The following is an 11,776-nucleotide window of genomic DNA, read 5'->3' as shown; positions in this document are numbered from 1 at the left end:
TCTCCTAGGTTCTTCTCTCTCTGCTCAGCTGGCGTTTCTCTCCTAGGTTCTTCTCTCTCTGCTCAGCTGGCGTTTCTCTCCTAGGTTCTTCTCTCTCTGCTCAGCTGGCGTTTCTCTCCTAGGTTCTTCTCTCTCTGCTCAGCTGGCGTTTCTCTCCTAGCTTCTACTCTCTCTGCTCAGCTGGCGTTTCTCTCCTAGGTTCTACTCTCTCTGCTCAGCTGAGTCCCCTCTTTCTTGTCATCTAACATCTTTATCTCTCTCTTCTTGTTATTCCCTCGTTCCCCTCCCTCTCCTCCATTGTCTCTCTTTCTCTTCCTCCAGCTTATCTTTCCCTGGATCCCTCTTCCTACTCTCACCCTGGCTCCCGAGGTAAAGTGCTTCCCTCTTTCTCTCTCTGCATCTTTCTCCACGGTTAGCTCCAGAGCATGGGCGGGGGCTTCAGTCCTCCAGTAGGCCCAGACGGTGCTCTCAAACCTGGATTAGACTAGGCTGAGTGGCCCCCTGGAGCTCTGGAGTCTCTCTCTTGCTATACCGTAGGACAGCAGACACTCACAAACTAAGTCTACTGCCACTAGTGGGCTTGTACTGGCATCTAGTAGTGTGTGGATGCATAGCTTGTAGTGTCTTAGGCTGTTTCACAGGAAAGTTGGTGTGCTTGCATGGAGGCACATGCATTAACATAGTCTGTGTCTTTGTGCATGAACGTGTTGCTTATTTTGGTGTGTGTGTGTGTGTACAGTATACATGTACAGTTGGGCAAAAAAGTGTTTAGTCAGCCACCAATTGTGCAAGTTCTCCCACTTAAAGATGAGAGAGGCCTGTAATTTTCATCGTAGGTACACGTCAACTATGACAGACAAAATTAGAAAAAGAAATCCAGAAAATCACATTGTAGGATTTTTTATGAATTCATTTGCAAATTATGGGTGGAAAATAAGTATTTGGTCACCTACAAACAAGCAAGATTTCTGGCTCTCACAGACCTGTAACTTCTTCTTTAAGAGGCTCCTCTGTCCTCAACTCGTTACCTGTATTAATGGCACCTGTTTGAACTTGTTATCAGTATAAAAGACACCTGCCCACAACCTCAAACAGTCACACTCCAAACTCCACTATGGCCAAGACCAAAGAGCTGTCAAAAGACACCAGAAACAAAATTGTAGACCTGCACCAGGCTGGGAAGACTGAATCTGTAATAGGTAAGCAGCTTGGTTTGAAGAAATCAACTGTGGGAGCAATTATTAGGAAATGGAAGACATACAAGACCACTGATAATCTCCCTCGATCTGGGGCTCCACGCAAGATCTCACCCAGTGGGGTCAAAATGATCACAAGAACGGTGAGCAAAAATCCCAGAACCACACGGGGGGACCTAGTGAATGACCTGCAGAGAGCTGGGACCAAAGTAACAAAGCCTACCATCAGTAACACACTACGCCGCCAGGGACGCAAATCCTGCAGTGCCAGACGTGTCCCCCTGCTTAAGCCAGTACATGTCCAGGCCCGTCTGAAGTTTGCTAGAGAGCATTTGGATGATCCAGAAGAGGATTGGGAGAATGTCATATGGTCAGATGAAACCAAAATATAACTTTTTGGTAAAAACTCAACTCGTCGTGTTTGGAGGACGAAGAATGTTGCATCCAAAGAACACCATACCTACTGTGCAGCATGGGGGTGGAAACATCACGCTTTGGGGCTGTTTTTCTGCAAAGGGACCAGGACGACTGATCCGTGTAAAGGAAAGAATGAATGGGGCCATGTATCGTGAGATTTTGAGTGAAAACCTCCTTCCATCAGCAAGGGCATTGAAGATGAAACGTGGCTGGGTCTTTCAGCATGACAATGATCCCAAACACACCGCCCGGGCAACGAAGGAGTGGCTTCGTAAGAAGCATTTCAAGGTCCTGGAGTGGCCTAGCCAGTCTCCAGATCTCAACCCCATAGAAAATCTTTGGAGGGAGTTGAAAGTCCGTGTTGCCCAGCGACAGCCCCAAAACATCACTGCTCTAGAGGAGATCTGCATGGAGTAATGGGCCAAAATACCAGCAACAGTGTGTGAAAACCTTGTGAAGACTTACAGAAAACATTTGACCTGTGTCATTGCCAACAAAGGGTATATAACAAAGTATTGAGAAACTTTTGTTATTGACCAAATACTTATTTTCCACCATAATTTGCAAATAAATTCATAAAAAATCCTACAATGTGATTTTTCTGTTATTTTATTTTTTTTCATTTTGTCTGTCATAGTTGAAGTGTACCTTACAGGCCTCTCATCTTTTTAAGTGGGAGAACTTGCACAATTGGTGGCTGACTAAATACTTTTTTGCCCCACTGTATGTGCGTGTATGCTGGCGTGTTTTCTTGTTCCCCTGCTAAAATTCAATTGTCTCTCTCGTTCTCTCTTTCTCGTTCTCTCTCGCTCTCCAGTCCTCAGTGCTGATAGGGTGGAGCAGATGACCAAGACCTACAATGACATTGAGGTTGTCACACATCTATTGGCTGAGGTGGGCTCTCATTGGTGCACTGTCTTTGACACATGGCGGTGATTAGTTGTCATTGATGATTGTGGCCGCGTGATTGGTGGACTAACTGTTGCATGTATCGTTGGTTGCAGCGGGACCGGGACTTGGAGCTGGCCGCTCGGATTGGTCAGTCTCTGCTTCAGAGGAACCACCTGCTCCAGGAACGCAATGAGTCTGTGGAGGAACAGCTAGCACAGGCCCTGGACCAGGTAACACACACACACACACACACACACACACACACACACACACACACACACACACACACACCACACTCTGTACACACACACACACACCGTCTGACCCCCCAGGTGCACCAGCTACAACATGAGCTGGGGAAAAAGGATGAGTTGCTGAGGATGGTGGCCAGCGCTTCGGAGGAGAGTGAGACTGATTCCAGCTGCTCAACGCCGCTGCACCCCCGCCAACCCCTAGCGCCAGCTGTGGCCCTCAGCCAGCTGGAGGCCCTGCAGGGGAAAATGTCTGATCTGGAAGAGGAGAACCTGGCCCTACGCTCTGAGGTATAGCTGACATGACACCCCATTTCCTAGAGTTCACTACCTTTGACCAGGACCCATAGGGTTAAGGTTAGGATAAACGGTAGGGTGATCTGATCCCAGATCTGTGGTCCGTGCCAATTCTACTTCGACTGTGCACTTTCTGCGGTCCAGGCTTTTTAACGCTTCATAGTGGTCCCCTCACACCTTACTCTGACCTCTGTACCTCTGGTCCGACCAGGCCCATCATCTGATAGTTCCTAACACCTCACTGTAAACCCTCTGGTCCGACCAGGCCCGTCATCTGATCAAATCAAATTTATTTATATAGCCCTTCGTACATCAGCTGATATCTCAAAGTGCTGTACAGAAACCCAGCCTAAAACCCCAAACAGCAAGCAAAGCATGTGAAAGAAGCACGGTGGCTAGGAAAAACTCCCTAGGAAAAACTCCCTAGAAAGGCCAAAAACCTAGGAAGAAACCTAGAGAGGAACCAGGCTATGAGGGGTGGCCAGTCCTCTTCTGGCTGTGCAGGGTGGATATTATAACAGAACATGGTCAAGATGTTAAAATGTTCATAAATGACCAGCATGGTCAAATAATAATAATCATAGTAGTTGTCGAGGGTGCAACAAGCACGTCCGGTGAACAGGTCAGGGTTCCATAGCCGCAGGCAGAACAGTTGAAGCTGGAGCAGCAGCACGGCCAGGTGGACTGGGGACAGCAAGGAGTCATCATACCAGGTAGTCCTGAGGCATGGTCCTAGGGCTCAGGTCCTCCGAGAGAAAGACAGAAAGAGAGAAAGAGAGAATTAGAGAGCATATTTAAATTCACACAGGACACCGGATAAGACGAGAAATACTCCAGATGTAACAGACTGACCCTAGCCCCCCGACACATAAACTACTGCAGCATAAATACTGGAGGCTGAGACAGGAGGGATCAGAAGACACTGATAGTTCCTAACACCTCACTGTAAACCCTGTGGTCCGACCAGGCCCGTCATCTGATAGTTCCTAACACCTCACTGTAAACCCTCTGGTCCGACCAGGCCCGTCATCTGATAGTTCCTAACACCTCACTGTAAACCCTCTGGTCTGACCAGGCCCGTCATCTGATAGTTCCTAACACCTCACTGTAAACCCTGTGGTCCGACCAGGCCCGTCATCTGATAGTTCCTAACACCTCACTGTAAACCCTGTGGTCCGACCAGGCCCGTCATCTGATAGTTCCTAACACCTCACTGTAAACCCTGTGGTCCGACCAGGCCCGTCATCTGATAGTTCCTAACACCTCACTGTAAACCCTGTGGTCCGACCAGGCCCGTCATCTGATAGTTCCTAACACCTCACTGTAAACCCTGTGGTCCGACCAGGCCCGTCATCTGAAGACGGAGACCATCACCTACGAGGAGAAAGAACAACAGCTGGTCAGTGACTGTGTCAAGGAGCTACGTGAGTCACAAGCACTCAAACGCACAATCTCACAATCACACACACACACACACACACACACACACACACACACACACACACACACACACACACACACACACACACACACACACACACACACAAAGGCATGAATCAGGTCAATTAACAAGTAATTAGGTTATTGATCTCTAAGGATTAAAGAGCTGTGTGGGTGTGGGTTGGTTCAGGCGAGTCCAACAGTCAGATGGTGAACCTGACAGAGGAGCTGTCCCATAAGAATGAAGAGGTGATGAGACACCAGGAGGAGATTTCCCAGCTCCTCTCCCAGATAGTAGAGCTCCAACACCGCGTCAAAGAGGTGAGGGGAGAGGAAGGGGAGGAAGAGCACAGTTTGAAGTTGATGTTGTAGTAATAATTGTAGAGTAATAGTACTAATGAAGTGTGTTTCCAGTTGGCCCTGGAGAAAGAGGAGCTGAGGATTCACCTACAGGCCTCGAAAGATGCCCAGAGATCACTCACTGCAGAGGTGAGTTGTCTAGCAATGAACAGTTCAATGAACTCTTGACTCCATAGAAGTGCCTTAAGGTGTGCCCTTTTCCGAACAACATTTCATAACTCTCCAACATCATTTGCACCACAGCTATATGTCAGAGCAGAGCTGCACCTGATAAGCGGTATGATATGGCCCAGAGTTGTAGTATTTAAAATATTATCTTGGGTTTGGTCTGTTATGTTGACACAAGCAGTGAATTTGTGTTCAAGGTTATTAGCTGCATCAAGGTTTAAGTTAAGGTGTTTATTACTGATGAATGAGTATGTGTGGAATACGGTCATGGAGTGTGGGTATTTAACTGTTGTGTAACTGAACCAGCTAGCAAAGGGTTAACTATGTTGTTGTGTAGCTGAACCAGCTAGCAGAGGGTTAACTATGTTGTTGTGTAGCTGAACCAGCTAGCAGAGGGTTAACTATGTTGTGTTGTTGTATAGCTGAACCAGCTAGCAGAGGGTTAACTTTGTTGTGTTTTTGTATAGCTGAACCAGCTAGCAGAGGGTTAACTATGTTGTGTTGTTGTATAGCTGAACCAGCTAGAATAGGGTTAACTATGTTGTGTTGTTGTATAGCTGAACCAGCTAGAAGAGGGTTAACTGTGTTGTGTAGCTGAACTAGCTAGCAGAGGGTTAACTATGTTGTGTTGTAGCTGAACCAGCTAGCAGTGGGTTAACTGTGTTGTTGTATAGCTGAACCAGCTAGCAGAGGGTTAACTGTGTTGTGTAGCTGAGCCAGTTAGCAGAGGGTTAACTGTGTTGTGTAGCTGAGCCAGTTAGCAGAGGGTTAACTATGTTGTGTTGTAGCTGAACCGGCTAGCATAGGGTGAACTATGTTGTGTTGTAGCTGAACCAGCTAGCAGAGGGGACTCAGTCAAAGTTAAATGAACAGATCTTTATTATCACGGCCGGAGAGGTTACAACAAACTTAATACTCAAAGTACAAGTCTGTCAGAAGCTCTCCCTTCAGCACTCTTTATACAAACTAGGTGTCTCTGCTCTCAGGGTGCAATAGGTTGATCATGACCTTGCGCACACAGTTTCTAGGCGGTGGGCCAAAGTAACAATGTGTTCCCTTTTTGTTCTCCTTCTATCAGTCCTCTCCCTGAGAGCAACGTCCCAGAACATCCTAACACAATCAGGAAACAATACACTATATGTAGTCACGCATTTGCAGAAACACAGGACACAAAAATGTCCACTGCACTATGTTGTGTTGTTGTGTAGCTGAACTAGCTAGCAGAGGGTTAACTATGTTGTTTTATAGCTGAACCAGCTAGCAGAGGGTTAACTATGTTGTGTTGTTGTGTAGCTGAACCAGCTAGCAGAGGGTTAACTATGTTGTTGTGTAGCTGAACCAGCTAGCAGAGGGTTAACTATGTTGTGTTGGTGTGTAGCTGAACCAGCTAGCAGAGGGTTAACTATGTTGTGTTGTTGTGTAGCTGAACTAGCTAGCAGAGGGTTAACTATGTTGTTGTGTAGCTGAACCAGCAGCAGAGCGTTAACTATGTTGTTGTGTAGCTGAATTAGCTAGCAGAGGGTTAACTATGTTGTGTAGCTGAACCAGTTAGCAGAGGGTTAACTATGTTGTTGTGTAGCTGAACTAGCTAGCAGAGGGTTAACTATGTTGTTGTGTAGCTGAACCAGCAGCAGAGGGTTAACTATGTTGTTGTGTAGCTGAACTAGCTAGCAGAGGGTTAACTATGTTGTGTAGCTGAACCAGCAGCAGAGGGTTAACTATGTTGTTGTGTAGCTGAACTAGCTAGCAGAGGGTTAACTGTGTTTGGGGTTAAAAAACCCTAAGGTCAATGTCCGTGCCCCCGCTGAAATCTAAATAGCATAACAAAGAAAATCCCCATAAAAATATATCAAAGCTATAGATATGTTTTTTTGCATTGGATGCATCTCATTCCACCGCATGTATGTCACACTTCCACATCTGAGGTGAAAGGTGACAGTGCTAGAGCGGTGTTTGTCAGACCATGAGACATCCTGAAAATCGGTCTTGTCACAGAGTGATCTGTAGCGTCCAACCGGTTTGGCCTACAAAACTATTACGACCCCTCTATGGAAAGATGAGACTACTCTCACTAACACGATAGTGTTCTTTGTTTTGCTCTATGACCCCCCCACAAGCCTACACACTAATTTGACCCTCTGTGGAACACGTACACTACCGGTCAAATGTTTTAGAACACTTACTCATTCAAGGATTTTATTTATTTTTTACTATTTTCTACATTGTAGAATAATAGTGAAGACATAAACTATGAAATAATACATATAGTAACCAAATAAAAGTGTTAAACAAATCAAAATATATTTTATAGATTCTTCAAATAGCCACCCTTTACCATGACAGCTTTGCCCCCCCCCCCCCCACCGGCTTATGGGTTAACTATGTTGTGTAGCTGAACCAGCTAGTGGAGGGTTAACTATGTTGTGTTGTTGTATAGCTGAATGAGCTAGCGGACCGTAATGTAGAGTGTGTGGGGATGCTACATGAGTCTCAGGAAGAGATCAAGGAGCTGCGCAGTAAGAACACTCCGTCTGCAGGAATGAGACGACACCTGCCCTATGGACTCTTCCCCATGGTGAGATATATACCTGCTGTAGTGTGTGTGTGTGTGTGTGTGTGTGTGTGTGTGTGTGTGTGTGTGTGTGTGTGTGTGTGTGTGTGTGTGTGTGTGTGTGTGTGTGTGTGTGAGGGATGTAACAATTCACCAAAACACAGCAGTCCCCGATTCAAATGTTTAAGATACAAGTGCTTCAGTCCGCGGAACCCAAACCGAACCAAATGTAGCATGCATCGGTCAGAAAATCTATTCAAAGTGAAAAAGATGCTGGTTCACTAATATCTTTTGCTCATATTATATTCTTTCTACCTTCAGAAAATACCTCTCATATTCTGTGACACCTGATGTGTCCTCCGTTCAGTGTTGAACTGCATGTAACTGTGTTGACCGTCATTGATCTACAAGTCATTTTGCAATGTCGAACAACCCCAGACAATATCATTAGTCTAGTCAAACTGCGCACTGTGCCCAGCTTCACGTGCTGATCAACGTGAGGTAACATGCATTTCCACGTAACACGCTGAGGGTGATGAAACAACATTCATTTTCTATGGAGTGAAGTGGGTGGGGGGGACCGTTGGGTGATGCGAGCATGGTCGAGGAAGCATGAACAGGGCGGTACTAAAAATGGGGAAAGCTGAACTTTTTGCAAATACTCTGCGACATAGTGGCGCTATTGACCAATCTAAGCTCACTATAGCTTCCAACCCCTATTGGATTGGCTGTTGATACCTAGCACGACATGGCCTGCTTTCTAGCACACACATGAGCTATCCAAGTTATTATGTTATGTGGAAGTTGGGCAGGAGGCTGTATTGAATTAGTGGAACCTCAGGTCTGCCGGTTTTTACTAGCAGAAGATACTTTTCGCAGCAGGTTAGGAGAATTAGATTAAGGTTAGGAAAAGGGTTAGCTAAACTTGTCTCCAACGCAAACATATCTAGCAACAACCAGGCCTGCCTTGAGAAGCCATGGATCACAGGATTCATCCACACCAAGCTAAAGGCTGGAGCTGACGCTTTCAAGGAGCTGGACACTAATCCGGACGCTTATAAGAAATCCCGCTATGCGCTAAGACGAACCATCAAACAGGCAAAGTGTCAATACAGGACTAAGATTGAATCCTACTACACCGGCTCTGGATGTGGCAGGACTTGAAAACTATTACGCACTACAAAGGGAAACCCAGCTGCGAGCTGCCCAGTGATGCGAGGCTACCAGACAAGCTAAATGCCTTTTATGGTCGCTTTGCGGCAAGCAACACTGAGAGCACCAGCTGTTCCGGAGGACTGTGTGATCATGCTCTCCGTAGCCGATGTGTGCAAGACCTTTAAACAGGTCAACATTCACAAAGCCGCGGGGCCAGACGGATTACCAGGACGTGTACTCAAAGCATGCGCGGACAAACTGCCAAGTGTCTTCACTGACATTTTCAACCTCTCCCTGGCCAAGTCTGTAATACCTACATGTTTTAAACAGACCACCATAGTCCCTGTGCCCAAGAACACTAAAGTAACCTGCCTAAATGACTACCGCCCCGTAGCACACACGCCAGTAACCATGAAGTGCTTTGAAAGGCTGGTCATGGCTCACATGAACACCATCATGCCAGAAACCCTAGACCCACTCCAGTTCGCATACCGCCCCAACAGATCCACAGATGACGCAATCTCAATCGCACTGCCCACTGCCCTTTCCCACCTGGACAAAAGGAACACCCATGTGAGAATGCTGTTCCTTGACTACAGCTCAGTGTTCAACACCATAGGGCCCACAAAGCTCATCACTAAGTTAAGGACCCTGGGACTAAACATCTTCTGCAACTGGATCCTGGACTTCCTGACGGCTGCCCCAGATGGTAAGGGTAGGTAACAACACATCTGCCAACACTGGGGCCCCTCAGGGGTGCGTGCTTAGTCCCTCCTGTACTCCCTGTTCACCCTCAACTGCATGGCCAAGCACGACTCCAACACATCATTAAGTTTACTGACGACGCAGCAGTGGTAGGCCTGATCACCGATAACGATGAGACAGCCTATAGGGAGGAGGTCAGAGACCTGGCAGTGTGGTGCCAGGACAACAACCTCTCTCTCAATGTGAGCAAGACAAAGGAGTTGATTGTGGACTACAGGAAATGGAGGGCCAAACAGGCCCCCATTTAACATCGAAGGGACTGAAGTGGAGCAGGTTGAGAGCTTCAAATTCCTTCGTGTCCACATCACCAACAAACTGTCAGGGTCCAAACACACCAAGACAGTTGTGAAGATGGCACGAGAACACCTTTTCCCACTCAGGAAACTAAAAAGATTTGGCATGGGTCCACAGATCCTCAAAGTTCTACAGCTGCACCATCGAGAGCATTCTGACCGGTTGCATCCCAGCCTGGTATGGCAACTGCTCGGCATCTGACTGTAAGGCCCAGTACATCACTGGGGTCAAACTTCCTGACATCCAGGACCAATATACCAGGTGGTGTCAGAGGAAGGCCCAATAAATTGTCATAGACTCCAGTCACCCAAGTCGTAGACTGTTTTCTCTGCTACCGCACGGCAAACGATACCGTAGCTCCAAGTCTCCTTAACAGCTTCTACCCACAAGCCATAAGACTGCTGAACAACGAATCAAATGGCCACTCAGACTGTCTCCATTGACCCCCCTCCCCCCGTTGTTTTTACACTGCTGCTACTCGCTGTTTATTAACTATGCATAGTCGCTTTACAAATTACCTTGACTATCCTGTACCTCCGCACATTGACTTGGTACCGGTACCCCCTGTATATAGCCTCCACATTGACTCTGTACCGGTACCCCCTGTATATAGCCTCCACATTGACTCGGTACCGGTACCCCCTGTATAGAGCCTCCACATTGACTCTGTACCGGTACCCCCTGTATATAGCCCCCACATTGACTCGGTACCGGTACCCCCTGTATATAGCCTCGTTATTGTTATGTAAATGTATTGTTACTTTTTGATGAGATTTTTTTTACGGTAGTTTATTTAGTAAATATTTTCTTAAATCTATTTCTTGAACTGCATTGTTGGTTAAGGGCTTGTAAGTAAACATTTCATGGTAAGGTCTACACGTGTTGTATTCGCCACATGTGACAAATACAATTTGATTTGGTTTCCACTAATGTGATGTCGCGTGAGGTAGGCGGCCTGTTACTTTAGTTTTGGCAGTTTTGCTTTAAACAATCAGTGTATATGGTCATTTTTAGATATACAGGGTAAAGTTGATAATTTAATAATAAGGAAAGCAAATCATTTCTGCGAGGCGCACTGCGTGGTCGAAGCAAGGGGAGAAGAACACGCAATAAAAAATGTAAAACGGGTGAAATTCAAAGTTGTGCCATATATTCATTGGCTATGTCATAGCTAATTTGTAAACAATAAATATTGATACATTACTACCTCAAACACTTAAGCTGCAAAAACATCAAGTTAATCAGTGGGTGATGGGGATTTCAGAACCAAAGTGGGGGGAGAAAAAAACAGGCTACATTGCCCACCTAATCTGATAGTGGTCATGGGGTGGTAGATGCCTAGTCTCCTTTATGACTCAGATCAGGTGCCTAAATGACATACATAATTTACACATAGACACAGAATTCAGCTCAGACAGATCCAGCTCAGACAGATCCAGCTCAGAGAGGCCCAGCTCAGAGAGGCCCAGCTCAGAGAGGCCCAGCTCAGACAGATCCAGCTCAGACAGATCCAGCTCAGAGAGGCCCAGCTCAGAGAGGCCCAGCTCAGACAGATCCAGCTCAGACAGATCCAGCTCAGACAGATCCAGCTCAGACAGGCCCAGCTCATGAGCTCCATCAGCAGCAGATTTTTATTTAGAATGGAAAATGAATGTGTTTATGCAGCAAATGTTAGTGCATCAATTCATTCTCTAATTAAACTCAATAATTTCAAACTAAAACGTATCGTTCCTGTATCGTATTGGAGCCCATGTATCTAGGTACCTATGAAATTATCTTTAAAGGGTAAGATGCACGTCCCTTGTGTGTGTGTGTGTGTGTGTGTGTGTGTGTGTGTGTGTGTGTGTGTGTGTGTGTGTGTGTGTGTGTGTGTGTGTGTGTGTGTGTGTGTGTGTGTGTGTGAATATGTGAATATGTGAATATGTGTATGTCAATCCTATTTATGTGTGAATATGTGTGCGTGTGCCCAATAGTGTGTGTACCTATTAATG

The 11,776-nt window shown here is 46.3% G+C and overlaps 1 protein-coding gene across 4 annotated transcripts in view; it reads left to right on the top strand.

The window, feature by feature from the left end:
- Window positions 1–11,776, top strand: part of LOC106574803 (trafficking kinesin-binding protein 2) — a 51,214-nt gene that overhangs the window by 28,654 nt on the left and 10,784 nt on the right. For 2 of the 4 annotated variants that reach the window (XM_082963049.1, XM_082963051.1), the window contains 8 exons: window positions 322–369; window positions 2,431–2,507; window positions 2,618–2,734; window positions 2,837–3,046; window positions 4,398–4,476; window positions 4,683–4,813; window positions 4,907–4,981; window positions 7,458–7,595. In XM_082963049.1, the coding sequence (XP_082819175.1) occupies window positions 322–369; window positions 2,431–2,507; window positions 2,618–2,734; window positions 2,837–3,046; window positions 4,398–4,476; window positions 4,683–4,813; window positions 4,907–4,981; window positions 7,458–7,595 (875 nt within the window). The remainder of the gene's footprint in view (window positions 1–321; window positions 370–2,430; window positions 2,508–2,617; window positions 2,735–2,836; window positions 3,047–4,397; window positions 4,477–4,682; window positions 4,814–4,906; window positions 4,982–7,457; window positions 7,596–11,776) is intronic. The other 2 variants (XM_082963050.1, XM_082963052.1) reach the window with 1 other exon arrangement.

The sequence above is a fragment of the Salmo salar genome, chromosome 16 (genome assembly GCF_965601325.2).
Source record: "Salmo salar chromosome 16, fSalSal1, whole genome shotgun sequence".
In the NCBI taxonomy this organism is placed as follows: Eukaryota; Metazoa; Chordata; class Actinopteri; order Salmoniformes; family Salmonidae; genus Salmo; species Salmo salar.
The sequence above is the reverse complement of the archived record's forward strand: the minus strand, read 5'-3'. Positions and strand labels throughout refer to the sequence as shown.